Raw genomic sequence first — 19336 nt, 5'->3', positions numbered from 1 at the left:
TCTGTACTCCCACTGCAGTAATACCTAAGCATCTTAAAATATTTCATGTCTTGACATCATAATGGTGTTTTTACTTAATTGGAATCTGAAGCACAAAGGGCTAAGTGATTTGCCCCAGGTCTCACAAAATGGCCTTGGTAGAAAAGAAAATTAAATCCAGATTTCTTCAGTAGAACAAAGCAAATGTTTGGATTTTGGTTTACTACTTGACCAATAACAAATTAAGGAAAAAAATTAGTTAACCAAAACCCATTTATTTCCCACATTTTAAAAATAGATACCTAACTAAAAAGTACAGTTATTTTGGGTTTTCTAAACCACCTAATTCTATTTTCTGGGGTTTTCTTTTCTTTAAATATCCTCCTTCTTATTATCTTCCTTGTTATTAGCTCATTTTGTCAGTTTTCAGATCCAGAAACCCCCAGGAGGTGTAGCTTTGAAAATAGGAATTCTTTTTTCTGTTTTTTATTTATTTGTTTTGGCCTGAACTCTCCAGTCCTTCAGTGACTGCTCTTCTGGAGACAAATAATTTGAGGTGAAAAAACTGTTCACCTCAGAAAGCTGTCCGTCTCATGCCTTGGTTCCACGGTGCCGATCTAATGGCGTAGGAGCAAATTCTGCCAGGCTGAACCAGAACCAAGTACCCGGTCCCCCCCGGCACCTCCTCATACAGCTCCCCTATCTGGAAAATATCAAAGCAGCTCCCAGTTCGCTTGGGTGAATTTTTTGTCATTCCCCTGCAGACAAGAGGGAATAGCTGACCTATATAACCACAGGAAAAGCCCCACATCCTTGACTCTGATAAGGATAGTAAAGCCGAAAATTGCAGTAGTTTGCCAGCTCTTGGGACAGTATGTTCCAGAAATACCAGCCATGACCTCCAGGGAAACTGCTGTCCCGGTGCCATGATTGTTAGACACCTTCCACAGGTTTTTTTCCCCAAACTCCTGTCTTTTTCTTGTTCTCTAAAAACTCATTAGATCCTTCAAGAAATGCACAATGTGACACTGTTGAAATAGAAGCCAGGAGGCTGGAGGAGGAGCTGGAGATAAAAAACTAACTTTCCTTTTAGACATAGAGCTCACAAAGAGGCAGTGTTTCGGAGCCAAGGAGTCTTTTCTGAGCCTCCTTGTTTGGTTTGAGGAGCTCAGTTCTAAGACAGCAAGTATGGTTGTTGTATCTCCCAGAATTAGTTAACCCTGTATGGCCCTGGCATTTAAAAAAAAAAGTGTAAGCTACAAATACATTTCTCTGTAGCTTCACTTTTTCAGTGGCAAAGCAGGAATAACAACTAATGCAATGAATTGACACTAAGCCTTTTCATATATTGTGCTTAAAGCAGCTGTATCAGAATGATAGTCTCTTTAAGCTACATATCTGCCTTAATGACCTTGGATTATTAAAACAAAAACCATTACAAAATCATTCTCATCCCCTTTTTGGTATTCTTTGTTCTTTGCAGTTTGCTGTGTTTGGGCAATGGAGCTAGGCAGGAGAGTTTCATTTCCTGCTGGTTTTAAACAATTTCATGTTTTGATAGTAATTTAGAAACAAATGATTGTTGTGGGATAGGTTCACAATAGTGCAGACAAGTGTATTTTAATACAACCCTCAGTTTACATATTTGATGTGATTTATTTATAAATCATGAAAATATTTTACCTTTTAAACACTTTAAAAAAAGTTTGGCAGCAACCCTATGTTTTGGACTGAGTACATGGAACAGAACTCAGGAAAATCAGCAAACCAGAGGCTTTTTGTAATCTACGCAAGTGTAAATCCAGAGTGATTTTACCAATGGTAGTGACATTCATTTGGATTTACAGCTGTGTAAAATGATAATGTCTGTTATTTTGTTATTCTTGTGTGGGCAATAGCAAAGACATCTTAACTTTCATTAAGACTTTGGCCCAGTTTGACTATTTTATTCTATTAATATAAAGAGAATGTTTCATTATGCAAAAGAACCTGGAGAGGAACAGCAACTTGGGACAAATGATTTAAAATTCAGTGAATTCAGTGTTGTCAGCGTTATGACTATGGAGACCGTGGTTGGATCCCATTGTGTGGTGTAACTCACCAGCCCAGAACAGAAAGGTCCCCACAACCATACTGCGTTAATCTTTCCCAGGGCGAGCCCATGGTCAGATGCATCTGAGCAGCAACTGCTTACCAAGTCACCTCCACCACCGTAGTCATCATCACTAGTTGCTATACACTCGCCTCCCACCCCAGCTGTAAGTTAAGATTTCTTTCATTACCAGTTAAGCCCATACAATTCTATTTCTTGTTAGCTGCAAGCTAGGAGCACCGGCACAGTCGGTTACCGCAGCTCAGCTGACACACGGTGACAATCGCTGCAACCTGACTGCGTATCCAAGCCCTAAATATTCAAAGCAGGATATACTACCTCAGACTTTGGGAGACGCTGAGGGTAAAAAACCCAGGCTTAGAGGATGTTAAACTGTAATAGTCCAAACACAGAAGCTTTCTTGGACAGGAGTCTGTTTACAATACAGCTTGTACTCTTGTCTCATACCTACTAATGCTTTTTCAGCACGGATGCACCGGAGAATGCCGGAGTTTAGAGATAGGGGCACAATTTCTCCATTTTAGATGCGCTGAGCACACCAGCCTCTTTTAAAAAGCTAGCTTTTTCAAATGTGGGTTTGTGAGCTGTCTGAAGGCATGCTGCACGCTCTCCTGGCCTGCTGGCCCCTCAGCCGGTCTTAGCCCAGAAACCACATCGAAGATTTTGCTTTGCCATACGCTTTCCGTGTGAGCTTATGCAAGTCACCTAACCTGTCTGTGCCTCTGGCCCTCGAGGACAGAAAGGTACAAGCTCATCCTGGGTGCAGCAGCGGGGTCATACATGTTTTTAAGGAACACGTGCTATGAAATGAGTCTTGTTTAAACCTGACACTCTGCATTTTCTGTGCCAGGACAGATCAGACTCCTGAGTTTCTCATCCAGGCTGTGTGGTTGAAAAAATACAAGACCCAGAGCATTTCCAACCCCCGTAAGAGGTTTTTCAGTATATCCCCAGGTCAAAATCCAAGTTGTTGGGCAGGGACTCTTACATGTGGAAGGTGACGTATTTGCATGAACTCACTGGGGCAAACTTGTCTTTCCCTCCATTGCCTTCACTTTTCCCTCACCTGTGGGTCTCTGCTTTGCAGCTCAGGGGAGACAGTTACCAGTGTGACAAGCATGTCCCCTCTACAGCCCAAGAAGGTAAAGAAAAAGAAAGAGAAAGAGAAAGTGGAGCAGCCACCAGCCATCCCAGCAAAAGGTATGAAAACAGAGATGCAGAGATATTTCAAATCCTGAGCACGACCACGGAGGGACAGCAGAGCGCGGGATGTCAGGACTCCTGCACTCTGCCACCGAGTGTGACTGTGGGGTGACCTGTGCTTGCTCCCATCGGTGGGGGGAGAAATGGCCCGTGCCTGCTGCTGGGACCAGGCTCTCACCTCCCTGCAGCTTTAGCTATTGAGAAGCTATTCACCGAGCTCAGGCAAGAGGACTCAGCTCCCACTAATCAGAGAAGAGAGAGGAACCTCTGTAGCAATATTCACCCTGCTCAAAGAGAAAATTAAAGTTAGGCAAGATGAAATTTCATGGTGGGGATAGACTGAGGGAAGCCAGCACGTTGCACTCTTAAAATTGCAGGTACACTTGAGAAGTCAAGCAAGCTGAGCAGATAAAGATCAACCTCTTGGAGAACCTCACTTTCAAAGAGGATTTGCGATTGCCTCCAGGGTCAGTCACACAAACTCTTTGGCATATTTTCTGAACACTACTGCCAGTGCTGAGCCACTGGGAGAGAGGAGGGGAAGGACCCGAAGGTTTATTGTGCATTAGATCACAAGTGATCGGATCTCAAGAGGTGTATTTGCTCTGGCTTCTGCACACACACAGCATGTTTTGCATATCAGATTCTTTAATCTTATGAATTTTTCTAATTCATAAACCCTATGTTTCATTGTAAAGTATGTTACTGAAATACAGTTAAATTCTGGTATAAGTACATGTATTTGCTCCTAATCTGCTATTAATCTGTAATTTATAAATTGCTAATGCGTTTACTAAAAATGACAGCGAATGTTGATAATATGAAATGATCCCTTAATATTTATTTCCATAGCTCCAATAGCCAATAATTTTCCTAAGCCCAAGCTCTTGAAACCTCAAAGAAAATTGATCCTGGTAAGTAATTTCCTATGACATTATTTTCTCCATATTCTTCTCTCTCAATACAATTGCTGTAATGTTGCCAGAACTCTAGGTTCAGAAACTATAAATCTGCTTAAAAATCATACAAGTCCTTTTTTTTCTAAGTAATACTTTTTCAAGTGATGAATTGTCTTGGCTTTTTTCATTTTGAGCATTATGTTACACTGGATTATGTTTTCCAGCTTTCTAGCAGTCGTCGTGTCTGCAAATTTAGCCTGTTCTTAAATGAAACCTGCTATTGATTCCCACATGCTTCTAGCAGCTGGTGCTTTGGAAAAAATACCAGTTACTGACAGAATCACAACCACACTGGTCACACTGCTTTGAGACTTCTCAAGTCAGAAACGGGGGACCTGTTTCTGCCCTACAGTGATGTAAGTCAGGAATAACTGAAGTTGCAGGAATGAAATGTATGTACATAGCTCATATTAAGGAAAATAAAAACTCACATGGCAGTTTCTGTTGGATACGAGTTTCTGTATGAAAAAAACCCTGCAGATATTAGCCAGACAAATCAAATAGATGGAGAGATGTTTCTCTGCTTTAGTAACAAAGCAATACCTGGACAAGACATCCAGGGGTAACAGAGACAGAGTTTTATACCAACTATTTTCAGCTGCCTATATAAAGAGGCTGGTCTGCTGAGCTCCCTGTATAGTCAATAGAAAGAGAGATGAGTTAGAGTAGGAGCCTGATGCTCCTACTAATTCAGACTTTGCTTAGGGACATGGTTTAGTGGGCATTGTGGTGTTGGGTTGACGGTTGGACTCGATGATCTTAGAGGTCTTTTCCAACCTTAATGATTCTATGATTCAATAGATGCTCTGATTTGCCTTTTGGGGATCCTTTCTCCCTTCTCTGGCAATAGAGAGAGCCCAGAGTGACTAACTCCCTAACTTAGGTGAAGGTAGGTGCCTAAAGTTAGGCCATGTGAATAACCTGAACGCCTCTGTGATGGCTTCACTTTCAGATGAGGGTTAGAATTGGGAACCTTCCCACCAATTGTCTGTAAATAAACTCTGCCCTTTTAAGCATGGTCAGGGTACAACCCAGGATACCTGGGCATAATGCCAGGTGACTTCAGAACATCTCAGCTAAAATCTTAGGTGATACTGCTGCTTGGATATGGAGCTCACCTCTCGTCTGCTGGTCCTGCAGGGATTGCACCTTGGCTAGGCTCTGCTCATACAGGTCAGGTTTCAGTAAAGGAAGAGGTAGAGTTTTAAAAGTCCATGAAAAATGTTTAGAACCATGTAGGTAATTGTGTCAGGCCAAAGCTATGCTGAGAGGACAAAGACACAGATGAGAGCACTTGGTATCAGGGGATGACAGCCACCCTTTGCAGCGCACACTGCATTAATCACTGTGCCCAGGCACGTGGCTCCATCAGAAATCAGTTAGTCTTCAGCCCTCCAAGGAAAAGCTCTCATCAGTTAAAGCACTCAGACTCTTCCTGCAGGTCAATAAAGCACATCAACACATGCTGAACTTGAGGTAAATCTGTTTCCAGATACTTTTTCTTTCTGGAATAAATCCAAGGATGTGGGCCACAAATAGCTGTTTGCTCTTCCCTTCCTGCTATGCAACCCCAGTCAAGGTTCAAACTATTTGGAGGTGAGCAGGAATAAAGCCTTTTCAAACAATGAAATCAGCTTTGTTTTCCCTAGCGTGACTGAGGGTCCCCATGCTGCGTGCAGCCAGCAGACTCGGTTTCAATGCCTTGAGTCGGGCTCGAGTCTGGCTCTGCTCTTTTCCCTTTCGTATTTCACCTCAGAGCGCACCTGGAGAGATATCGCAGCCTGCAGAAAACACATGATCTATGGACGTGAGTTAGTTTGAAGTCAAAAAGTAATCCAACAAATATTATCCAAAGGATATTCAAGACCCAAACTCAACTAGCAATACTTTAAAGGACAAAGTAAACTAAACCCGAGTCAGTCTATAAGGCACATTCAGAAGCTGAGCAGGACACACCCCAGAGCTGTTTCCCATTTCTGTTTCTCTCGCCCCGCTTTATACCACAGTTGGTTAAACCCTTATGTTTTAGTATTCTCAGAAAAAAAGAAAAAAAAAATCAATTTTTTAAATGATTTTTCAGTGAGGAACTTAAAGTAATTGAAGTAAAAGAAGTTTCAACAGAGATACAAAATGGTAATAAATACAGAGAAAAAGACTTATCAAATTCATCTAAATGAAACATTTTATTGATTTTCAGCATACTTGCCTCCCCATTTTTTTAATTCTCAAAAATTTCTCAGATTTTAAATTTTCAGTCTGCTTTGGGGCAAAAAAATACTATTGTCATCCTGCCAAATCTCTGCAGGATAAAAGAATTTTTTCTTTCCAACTGTAATTATTGCACAGCTGGTGTCCCTACTAGGTCTTTTTTCACTGATGGTACATAGTTACTAGGTAATCATCGCTGCAAAGACAGACTCAAATTGCTGAGTTTCTGGACTACTTCTGCAGCTTCCCTGTGCAACCCAAGGAAGGTATCACACCGGGGCACCAAGAGAATATTCTAGAAAACCTAAGCAAACAAGCTAGAGCATAAGGGAACATTATAAAATAATTCCAGTGTTTTGGGAAATTTTTCATAATAACCTAAATACCAGCAAAATTATTTCCAGAGGACATGTGCTTCTGGTTTCTTGAAAGATGTTTATAATAAGCTAGAGAATTTCTTTTGTTGTTAACGTGCTAGAGTGGGTTGCAGTATAATTTTACAAGAATACAATAACCTGGATAAAATATGGACATAATCTCAATGAAAATTAAAAAAAAGAAAAAAGAGAAAGCCTAGTATCATGTTCAATTGCACAGCCTTGAGTAAAGCCTTTTAAAAACTCTGCTTAAGTCATATTGCTTTTGCTTTAGCCAGAATAACAATTCTATGCTCCCCTTGTTGCAAAAATATTCCCCATCAGTGTCATTCTCTATTAGCATCAATGAGAAATGTGTACAGATCAAAGGAAATAGAGATGCTGAAATGCAAAAAGGAATGTTTTTTATAGCATGCAAGAAGCACAGAGAGTCATTAGGAAGAAGAAAATTCTAGGGGCCCACAAATTCTGCTCTCTAAGGGCTGTTCTGCTATAGCCGTAAGTACTTAGCCCTTTGAGTTGGTAGAGATAAATCTTATACTTCCTCAACCAAATTTTCTGGTAAGCCTTTCATTGCCTCCTAGAGATTAGTTGTCATAGCTCAAGAGTGTCAGTTATAGAACATCATCTAAATGAAAAGGTTTCAGTGTCTTTTCATGAAGGTTTGCACCACCAAGCTTAGGAGCTCCTGTGTGATTCACTGGAGCCAATGGAAAGGACGTGAGACTTCACCTTAGACCAAATCCTGCAATCTTTACTTACGCAAAATTTTTGTTGACTTCCCCATTTTCACACTAAGTTTTAAGGGGAGGAATACCTGCCTAGATAAGACAGGCTGTAGGGAATATTCCTCATTCTGCTGCTGACTTATGTGGCCTCTGCTAAGTCATATAATTGTCCCGCTTTGAAATCAGGTAAATATATCCTGTATTACAAATTATTCCCTTGGGCTTAGTTCTTCAAACACACTTATGTGGCCTCTGCTAAGTCATATAATCGTCCCGCTTTGAAATCAGGTAAATATATCGTAACATGCAAAGCACACAGTACGTAAGAGTTGGCTTCTGCTGTTCCTACACTGACTAACCTCTTCAATAACCTCTTTACTGGAGTGTATCTGGCTTCTCTTGTTCCCCACCACAGAATACATATTGGTTCCCTGTGACTTCTGAAACAGAGTGCTTTCAGTGACCATAGCTGAAGTATTTAAGAGAAGCATCCTTCTACCTTCAGCTCATACAGCGTAGACAGCATTGTTTATCTCAGCATGGATTGGATCACCGGTGGCCCGGTGCCACATGATCGCTGAGATTTTCTTTTGATGATGATGATGTAAAAGCTACTTGAGAAACAGGAAGGGCTTATGGTTATCTAAGACTGAGGGAAATTTCTGGAAGTCATTTTGTTAAGTTTGAGTGAGAGCATAATCTTTTGCACTCCTTCCGCCTGCCTGCCTGCCTTTTTCAGGCACCACTTATACATTTTATGCTGAGATTTGCAAAGCCAGCTCAGAGATCTGGATTCCCAGGATTTTACAGATGTAACAGAAATGGGAAGCTCAAGTTTTTTTCTGCAGCTTTGAAAACCCCATCCTTATTTATCATTATGGGCTAAGTGCCGACAACGTGCTGAGTGCCAGCCAGTGCAGGTCAGGACAGTCCCTGCACTGAAAGCGCTTACTCTGTAGTGAGTAACATGTCTGAAAGTCTGGAATTTGCAAGCGTTCATTCAAAGGACATCTTCCCTGCTCCTTCCATGTCCACAAAGCAGAATGGTGTGGTTTTGAGGAGGAACTTGACATAGGTTTGACACCTGTGGAACTGAGAAGGCTGCGACTTGGTCTCATCATCTGCATGTACCCAGCAAAATCAATCATCTTTCAGCATTGCACATTTAGCTCGACGTTCTACATCGGGGTATACTCCTGAATCAAGCAATGAAGACAGGTGCTCCTAAAGCTGCCCAGAAGCTTAAGTTTCCTTCACCTGAAAAATCCTTTTGGCTTTTAGGTTTCAGGAGTGCATTTCCCATTGTACAACAAACCAAGCAGATCCACTGTATATCAGAACCAGTGACCTTGGAGCCCTTTTGGGAAAGGGGTCTAGGTATGCGAGTGAATTATCTGCAGTCTGATTACCACGTCAGAGCTGTGAAATGTAAAGAGCTGCTTTTGGTTTTTGATTGCTGGGGAATTTGTGGCTTCTAAGCTGTGCTCCAGTCTGCTGCCCTGCAGCTTCAGCCTCACAGCAACCCGGGAGCAAATTTACACATTGCAAGATTGTACTTGAGTTGATTTTTTCCCCTGTCTTCTTTTTCATCTTACAATTAAGCACTACATCATTCAAACCAGTCTTGTGCCATAGCTAGGAAAGGTAGGCTAGTCAGTTTTTTGCACAACTAGTAGGATTCCTCATTAGTCTTAACCTGTAGGTACCATTGGCCTTGAGAAAGCAAAAGGAAGTGAAATACATCTGTTCGGTAATTTGTGGATTCTGGATCTGGGAACGATCAGGTCTTCCTTTCTCCTGGATGATTTTAAATTAAAAGCTACGCCACCCTCTGTTAGAAGAGTTGTTTCCTCCACAATATGTAACAATGGGTGATGATTTAAGTTCCCAATTTCTTAAGGCACTATTGATCTCCACAGACTTCAAGTAACATCGTACATATGATGTACAAACAAGTGGTGAACATTTTTTTCCTTGACTCCCTGTGATTCTTGAATATTTCCATCCAGTCCACATAATTTCTCTCTCTGCAAGATGAATAATCCTTTTTTGTTTTTTTTTTCAGTATCTCCTTAGGATGTGAGATGTCCATAGCAACATGAATATCATTTACACATTCAGGTTGACACTCAAAACACAGCATATTCAAAACTGCTGAGTTATGCCTGCTTTCCTCTTCAGATCACAGGTTGCTATCTTTACTCCCAAGAAGGAACAGTTTGCATAAATACATAAAATCTCTTGCTGGAATTGTGCCGAGACTTGTGTATTTACAAAATCCCACAGCAAATGATTTTTTTGTGATGACACATTTAGAATAATAGAAGTGTCCCCAGAAAACTGAAAACCTTTAATTACTTCCTTGGGCCTTTTTGAAGGATAAGAAGTAGTCAGCCTGATTTCCAGCAATGTTGGTTCAGAATCTAGGAATAACTCTGCAACTGTAAAAGGAATAAAGCATTAGCAAAGGCTTCCCCAAAAGCTGTTAAAACCAGCTGGACAAACCTCTGCCAGGTATATTTAATTCTGTTAATGAAGCAAGATGGACTGGCCCTTCCCTTAGAGTCACTACCTGCCCTACGTTTGTGGGATTCTGTTTCTTTAAAATAAAATCATTCAATGGGAATTAGTAAATCATCTTTGTTCCTGACTTTGTTATCATAACTTCTGTGGGATTCAATAGCAAAATTTAGATGCAATGCTGAAAGAGGCTTCACAAATTGTTGTAGATATTGTTCCCAGAGAGTCTGGGAAGTATTTTTTACTCTAGGGAGTGAAAAATAAGCATCTTAGTGGAAAGAACCTGTCCTTTCTAACTGATAGTGCCACTAAAAGTCATACTTTCTACTCCCAATATTTTCCAATGTCATATTTCTCACTTTGGCAGTGAGAAGACAATGGCGCCCTTGATATTTCAGTGCTTTCACTGGCCAGCAGTTGCATTTCTAGGGGATAACTCATCTTGCAGATCTAGCTTTAGTTTTTCATGAAGGTCTGCAGAAGTAATTTTTGAAGCTCCTCTCTTCCAGGGGAATCTCTGGCTTTCTGCCTGCAATCGAGAGACTGTCATTGATAAACACCCAAAGCTCTAAAGAGAAGAGAAAAAAAAATAACTTTCTGAGTCCTGAGTTAAGTTACTACCTTGATGAGAGAGCCATCCCACTGAAATTCATAGGGTTTGAGCATAAAGTGTATCTATGGCCCTGAGGAGCACTATTGATTTCAGCACAAGATTTTCACCACACATACTAGAGAGAGTGGTTTTCCAGTGTATATTGAAAAATAGGACTGTCAAACGTTAATCCTTTTCCCTCTGAAGCTACAGTGAGTTTTCTCACTATTAATTTTGCGAAATCCTGCCTAACCCCACTGCTAACATGTGCTGTCTCCCCCTGTCCTGGTGGCCCAGACAAGGGAGTTGCAGCCTGTCCACCAAACATGCTGAATCTTCGCTTCAGCACACTCTTGCCTTCACCTCTATAGCTGACCCTCCAGTGATGGCCAAGCTGGCAGCCATACACCATCCCCTCCCCACGGCTTCAAAAAAAAAAAAAAAAAAAAAAGATGCTTGTGAAAAGGAGATATGCAGAGGAAAAGATGGGCTAGCCCCTTTTCCTTAGGTTGCACACAGTATGCAGTTTCCTCCCATCTGGGCATTCATGTAAAGAGAAGCAACAGTCTGTCCCTGTGGCCAAAGCCCATCCAGTTGGCCTGGAGAGTCCTGTCCGGATACTTTCTGACGGAGCGTGCTCAGGCGGTGACACAGGATGCTCCTGAGCTGTGCCATCTGGACAGTATCCGCATTTTTCCTGTGGAGCTCTTTACCGAGTGTGAATACAAAACAGGATGTTTCTTCAAATATGAAAGGGAAAAGGCCAAAGATCTGAGTTTGGCCTTTGCAAGAGAAAGGGAGAGAAAAAATGGCAGTTGCAGCATGTGCTTGCTAAGAAAGAGCTACTTCATGGCACTGGGGCAGGGCTGCTTGCTTTGTGCTGCAGAGTAACCTGGGGAGAAGCGCAGTTCCTAGAGACTGGATCAAACAAACCTCACCACCACCTCTTGACTCTGTACCTTTCCCGTTTGCATTTCCTACAGCATCCCCCCCGGCACTGCAGTGTGCACCCAACAGCACAGCGTGGCCACTCCGTAGGTGGCAATTTGCCATGTACTGGCAATCAGACCAGTAAACCTACGCATAACTGGCAAGGTTTTATCCTTGCTGACCTAATCCATTCACCCACGAGCACAGGGCATGCCAGTGAGGGTGGGGGTTCATTTTCAAATGTTGCCCCAGGAAATCTGAGTTACTAAAAATATTATGAAGCTCTGACTGGAACTTGGGACATACGCTTGTTAAATCCAGAAAACTCAGATGTGAAAATTCAATTTCATCTATAAACGTAATTTTCTTGCCCTGGTCCCGTGTTAAAGTCATTCTGCATCATAATCTCAAACAAAAACTCCATCACATGCAATCACATAGACACTGAATTCCAAGGCAAATGTCTGCAGCACTAGTCACTAAAATATTTAAGATTGAAGTGAACTGGGAAGTGAGCCCTTTTCTGCTTATTTTTGATAGTAAATTAGAATCAGGGGAATTATTTTTTTTTTAATTAGAAATTCACGTTCATGTTGTCATCTTCATGATAACTGGTGTGGTCATGGAACAGTGAGATTGCAGCAATCCGTAAGTGCAAGTTGGCATCAGTTGTTTTTCCAGACAAGTAAAATTTATGAGGTTATTATTTGCTTGTTTTCTTCATACCTAATTACAAATTTGGATAAAAGTGGTCTTAGTTAAAACTTCAAGAACTTTCAGTCTGATAGTGCTCACAGTAAACATCTTTGAGGCTGCCAAGAAACAAACCAGCTAAGCCTAGGAAGAGCAAAATTGACATTCCTGGTAATTATGACATAAAAATCAGAGTAATTTTCATTAAAAACCCAACCCTTCTAGGTCATTTCTAACACATTTATATACTGGACAAACCCAATTAAAAAAAAAACTATGTATACACATACTTCAGTTTCTTTTAAATATTCACGATAGACTTTGCAGATTGTTTATTAAGAAAAATGTTCCTATAAGTGAACTCTTTCGAATAGTTGCCCATGGGAAGTCCTGTGACTGGAATAAACTAAAATTACACTGGAAGAAGCCTGGAAGAGGAATCATTTTGTATTTGCCAGAAGATACACTGGAAAATGATGACTCTTCCCGGTTTATATTTCTGCAAAGTGTGTGATCCCAAGATGAGAAAGCAGACATACAAGATAAAGACTGTATCTAGAAATGTCACGTTAGAATAGAATTCTATTTGCAGAAATCATTTCAATGTTATTTTAGAACAATGATGTAATTTTTCAGGAAAGGATGTTGTAGCCATAGAAATCCCAATGACGTCCTAATTGAAGAGCCAGGGCAGAAAGAGAGAGGTGAATGGCCAGTCATCGTCTCTTCCTCTTCTGCCCTAGTATCAGTCCCACCTATAACATCAGTTATTAAAGTCACGTTGTCGTTCCAAAAAGGAGGTAGTGGCAGGATTCCAGGTTTAAACTGCCAAAACACTATCCAATCCAAATGAGAGAGGAAATCATAGAATTAGTTTTCTTTCCCTGCCTGTTCAAAAAAAAAAAAAATGCTTTTGGACAAACAAACCAGCAAAATTAAATTAAACATGTGGTTGATAAATGAAGTACAGAAGAGTGTATGGAATAAAATCCTGGCTACCATAAGTACTTTAAAGTAGTGTTGGCTTCCATGCACTGTTATTACGCATCCTTTGCTGAAAACTGTATACCCTTCACAATTTTGAACCTCCTGTGTGTTTCCTCATATTTTCAATCAAATTATTACATACTAGAAATATGCATAAGGGAAATTATTCTACACATTTTATGGTGTGCTGTTGCTTGTAGCAGTAATTGAAGTACCTTTTCCACTTATGAAAGTACTAATTTTATTTGGTTTTATTGCTTTTCTAGATGCAATTATTTATTTAGTGTGTTTTGGCTTTATTAAATTATGTTTACTATAGGAACATCATAAAAATGTATGAAAGCAACACATCAGCCACTACTGCCCAATGACCTGTTTTGGGGAATCTAGTGTTATTTTTCAGATCCAAACATAATAGAATAAAGTAAGAATAAAGAGATAATCTACACTGGAAAACAATGCAATTTTGAGATAATATAATAGAACACCTGGACAATATGATTTCATAAATCTTTGTTCTAAAATTTACATGAGCTGGGCGTTGGGGTGGCTATTTTAGGACATGTGGTATTTTCTAAATGGAAACATAACATGAAATACAGTTAAACAGCAAAGGGGAAAGCATATACAGATTTAGCTTGCCCTGAGCAACTGATTTCTACAGAACAATGAAAATATTTCCAGTTCAAAAGATGCACTGGGTCAGTCTTAGGAAATGTAGAGTTTTACTCTGGCAGTGACCAACAGCTTGTTCGTAAAGTTCTATCAGATTCATTTTTAGGAGGCTCTTCACATGCAGTGCATCATTCTGCATTGAGGGTCTGAGGTGACACCCGCTGAAGTTGGCAGCAAACCTCCCAATACCTTCAAATAGAGACTAGATGTGTTATCATACACCGATAATAAAATCTTCGACGTTTGCTGGTGTTACTGGGATGCCCAGCCCCAACTCCTGTATTTAGCCTCTGTACTACCTGCTGAATAGGTAGGCACATATAGTTTTGAAATCTCAAAAGGAATCTTTAACATATCATAAAAGGCAAAAACAATCTACATGCCTAGAAACTGAGGCTAATATTCTCAGGCTAGAAAGAAGAGGGGAATATCAAAATTAAGTATCAGAGCGGTTGACCAGTAGTTTTTTGTAACTTTTTAAGCCAAAGCCAGGATAGGATAAATGTCTTTCTAAACACTGTGGTTCAGTTCAGTCCCGATACATGAACAAAGAAAAGAAATGTGTCATTTTTTTTTCTGTTACATACAAGATCAGGCTGGGATCCACAGGAAGTCTTTTTACATCATTACACCAAAGAGTTCAACGAAAGCAGGAAATTTTCTGTATAGTCAACAGTGGAGCATTTGATAGTGAACGAGGACCAGAAGCTGAGATGAAATAGGACTCCCCATGCAAGAGGGGGAGGGAGGGAGGGAGGAAAGACCATGTGAATAATCAAATGCAAAGATTACAGTCCTGCAGACAGTTAGCCCAGCAAATGGCCTTTACTCACATGCACAGATCAACTGACTTCAATGGCACCGCTTGCAGCAGCAGCTGCACAAAGTATTTCAGGATCAGATCTGCAGAGAAGAAATAAGATTAAATTAATGCTGGAAAAGTGTAAACTGATCCACCCAGAGGGAAACAATCTGAAATGCAGAGTGTGAGCAACTGTCAATGCAAAATGAGAGGATTCCAGAGCAGTGCAAAAGACAGGAAGCAGGGGAGCACAGGGACTGATTTCAGAGGATAGTAGATGTTTATCGTTTTAGCCAGAAGACAATATAATAATTCTTCAAACACATTTCAAGGAAACAGGAATCATTTATGTTAAATCAGAAAGAAAGAAATAGCAGTAAATAAAACATAAAGGAAACTCTTGGCATTGGAAAATATTGTTAATTTCTTCATTATAACATTTAAGTACGGTATGGAAAATCTCGGTTTATGAACTTTGAGTCAGTTTTCAGTTTACAACCGGCAAAGCCTTTCTTGGTCTCAGAGATGCAACCTTTCCTACAAGGTATAGTCTTGTGACTGCAAAAATTTGCATGGCTGAAATATTTTTTGTTTTGTTTTAATTGTCCTTTTTAGGCTTAAACTTGAGGACACCAGTTATATTCAGGTAGAACACAGTACCCAAGAAGATAAAAGAACAAATTCTCCAGCTCTTCACTTTCACAGGGCCTTAGCACTTCACCCTTCTTCAGGGAGCACAAACTTTAATCTTCTAGAGATGAACTGAAATCCTTTTCAAGTACTAGGGCCCCACGTACCATTCCACAGCAACTCTTTTGGGTTTTGCTACATTTTCTGAGGTGAATTTGATATGAACTACCCACTCCCAACTGATGAGGCAACACACACAAAGGAACACAAGACAAGACTTTCCTCCTCTAAAAGCCACCACTCTGAGTCTGGATGAAGTCCCCAGTAGCAGTAGGCAGCTCTTCTGTCACCCGCGTGAAATTTGTTGAGTAAATTTTCTTGATAACATTTCTCTTAGCTCAGTTTTATAGTTTTAAGTCTAAAACTCATCCAGTGTAATACATCAGACAGCTCTGGTGGTATGGCCTTTGTTCTAAACTCTGAACTCATCTATAGCATGGCAAAAGTAGTGAAATCCCTTTGGAATGACAGTAACTCAATTCTATCCATTTTTGCTGCCTTCTGCATATTTTAACATGTTTTCTGGTTCTGTTAAGAAACATAATGAGAGGTACTGTGAGTGGCTGTGATTAGAGATGTAACTGGTCCAAGGTTTCCAGCTGGGAAGCAAATGTGGCATATATTTTTCAAATTGTGAAATCTGCAATAACTAAAATTAAATTGGGAAATTTAGTATTAAAGAGGCTGAACATTTTGCTAACACACATCTTTCAAATTTGCAATATTTGAATTGTCAAATTAAAATGTTCAGTGTTCGAGAAACAAGGAGAAATTGGAAATGAACCTGAAAATCCTACTATTTCCTGATTCTTTTTAATATTTTTTTTAATTTCATCTTCTATGAACTAACTTTAGTGCAGACTAAACTGATTAACAGCATAGTAAAATAAGCATGTGTGAGAGAAGAAATATAGCCCATTCTATGGAATATTTAAGGCATCTTTTACATTCAGTGGTAATGACATTATAACTATAATTTGTTGGTTCTGTTTCCTAGCCGAAAATCGCAGAGGAGAATTTAACATACGCTGAACTTGAACTTATGAAGCCGATTCAAGAAGCCAAAGGCATTCCCAGTACGACAGTCTATGCACAGATACTCTTTGAGGAGAACAAGCTGTAATAGTTCATGCCTGTATAAACGTCCTTTGCCTGTGTTCTATTTAATTCTTGCTGTGCTGTTTATTTATAAAAATCATACAAATATCCATATTTTATTTATTTCTATTCATGCACTTCTATTTTTCTATAAGACTTTTAAACAAAACGTAGTTGAAAGTAATCATAGAAAAAGCAGCTGGTCTACACGTGACATCCCAGAGACACCCTTCGTAGTGTTCGGCCCCCATCTTTTAAATGGACTGACGTTCTACCTGGGGCATTTTCAATACTAAATATTATTCCTTCTTTGATGCTAATGTGACTATTCCAGATGCAAACATCAACATCTTAGCAAGCCTCAGAAGGACTAGTGGCAGGATCCATGCACATCAGCCTGCTTCTGAAGACAAAGACCACTGACCAGGAAATTTGTCAATTTAATGCTGTTTTTCCCATCAGAAAAATATTAACTCAGTAAAGCTAAGACTTTTTTTCTACAGCAAAGGAAAAGCTAAAATTACTTTTTCTGCTTTTTTTCCCCCTCCAGAAATAGTCAGGAAAAGGTTTGGTTTCTATATTTTCAAATTCCCTTTCTAAATGACATTGTCTTTAAAAACTTATGTTACTTTTAGTAAAGTTCTTCTTAAGTGCTTGAAATCAAACATTTCAAAATAATCCAAAGGAAATGTTCATAGTTAAACCCCAATGATTTGAGGAAGAATATTTATAGCTTGGGAACATTTGCCAGGATTTGATCTTTTTTTAATTCTGATTGGGAATAGGAAAAACTTGATAGTGAGTAAAAGACTTCAACAGAAGCAGGACACTGCTTTTGGCTTTGATCTAGATCGGTGCTCCCAAATCTGCAAAAGTTTCCTCCTGTGGCCTACATTACTGAGCTGCTGATCTAGAGGAAAAAATCACACAGCTTCTCCTTTAGTATGGAGCAGACTCCGTTAACGCCCTGCTCACTTACTTTGGAGCTATTTCTTTGGAAAGACCAGGGCTCGGGAGATAGGGAAATGAGCCTAATGTGAGAGAACAAAATACTTTTCCTCTTTCTTCACCTCTTGATAACTGAGAAGGGATTCTTCCTTTTTCTTTGATACACGTTCGTGGAAAATGAGCTCTTCTGTGGCATCCTGGGCATTTCAGTCATGAAGGACAGCTGATCTGATGTTTTCAAGCTCCTAAATCTCCAATGCCCAAATTCCATCAAAGCTCAGGAGAGTCGGGTACCCAACATCTTTCAGCCCTTGGGAAGCTTTCGCCCTTGAGTAACCGCAGAGTTAATGGAGACGTAAAAGCATGGGCTCTTTAGCTCACCATCAGGCCATGGAGATCTGATACTTGGCATGTGCCAGGTCTGGGAGGGAGCCCCTTGACAGGCCACTCATTCAGCAGTATTCATTGTGGATTTTGGAGTAGCACCTGCAGGCCTTGGGTTTTGAAATCCTAACCAAGGTGATCCAAGTTGTTTCCTCCTTTACAGGTCAGGCCTTTTTAGTGATACAGCAATTTCTCACCAGGGCTCAGAGCACAGCTGGGAAGCATTGCAGGAATATTCATGCCCTTATTCCTGTTACTGCATGGGAGCGCAGGAGAGGAGGGCGGGGGTGACAATGCAGGGATGGGGACACGCGATAAAGGGAGAGAGCACATCAATGCCTTTTGGAGGGTTTCACCAGAATAAGCGAGTCTGTATAAACTGCTTTTTAACTTTTTTGAATGGGCGTAGAGATTAGGCAGCATACGTAATCTGTTACTGTATAGCCAGGATGTGTAAATGTAAAATGCAGTCACTTGCTTCCATGTTAGATAAAAATCTCTTGTATAAAAAAAAATTTAAGAAAAGCTTGTCAGGCTGGCCATTATGTACAGTACTAATTCCAACTCTAGTCCCTCATCAAAACAGTTCTTTCCAAACTAAGGCCAGCTTTTATCAATAGGTTTGCTAGTAATTATTTGCATTTTTAATGTTTGCATTTGTGAGCTGTCAAGAAAATGTTTGTTTCACCTTTTCATTATCCCAGGAGTTTAATCACCCACCGAAATGGCATGGTCTTTCCTTTTCTCTGATCGGGTGGTGGACTTTCAATGACAACAGCAAGCAACTTATTGACAAACTAAGGCCAGCTTTTATCAATAGGTTTGCTAGTAATTATTTGCATTTTTAATGTTTGCATTTGTGAGCTGTCAAGAAAATGTTTGTTTCACCTTTTCATTATCCCAGGAGTTTAATCACCCACCGAAATGGCATGGTCTTTCCTTTTCTCTGATCGGGTGGTGGACTTTCAATGACAACAGCAAGCAACTTATTGACCAAAAAGAAATTAGGGCTAAAGAATGATCAAACATTCAGGGATCAATTTTGGAACAGCCAGAGTTTGACTCACTATTCAGAGAGGACATCTCTTATGCAGACAGCTGTAAGGAAGGCCTTAGAAAAGTATAGAACTTATTAGTGATTCCTTTGAAATTAAAAATAAAACCCTAACACATGAATGAGTTGACCACTTAGTTGTGAAAACTTTCTAAAGTTCGGTATATAAACATCTATTTTACATTCAACTGGCCATTGTGCCCATTGTTCAGAAAAATCCTCTACTGTATGTTTATGCCCAGTATTTTAATGAATTTGTGTATTAACATTCTATATATTCTTGTTTATGTTCAATATCTAATTCCCCAAAATAATAGTTAATTGAGCTAAATAAATTGCCTTTTTTTGTGAGATAAATCCTACACAGACTGAGAGAACTTATTGCTTGCTAGAGAA

The 19336-nt window shown here is 40.0% G+C and overlaps 1 protein-coding gene across 1 annotated transcript in view; it reads left to right on the top strand.

Moving 5' to 3' along the window:
• Positions 1-16579, top strand: part of VSTM4 (V-set and transmembrane domain containing 4) — a 70396-nt gene extending 53817 nt beyond the window's left edge. The window contains exons 6-8 of the mRNA XM_009278001.1: positions 3180-3292; positions 4148-4209; positions 16454-16579. Coding sequence (XP_009276276.1) covers positions 3180-3292; positions 4148-4209; positions 16454-16579 — 301 coding nt within the window. The remainder of the gene's footprint in view (positions 1-3179; positions 3293-4147; positions 4210-16453) is intronic.
• The last annotated feature ends 2757 nt before the right edge of the window (positions 16580-19336 follow it).

Source organism: Aptenodytes forsteri, unplaced genomic scaffold, assembly GCF_000699145.1.
Source record: "Aptenodytes forsteri isolate BGI_AS27 unplaced genomic scaffold, ASM69914v1 Scaffold15, whole genome shotgun sequence".
NCBI classification, from domain to species: domain Eukaryota; kingdom Metazoa; phylum Chordata; class Aves; order Sphenisciformes; family Spheniscidae; genus Aptenodytes; species Aptenodytes forsteri.
Note: the sequence above shows the minus strand (reverse complement) of the source record. Positions and strands in the feature narration are given on the sequence as shown.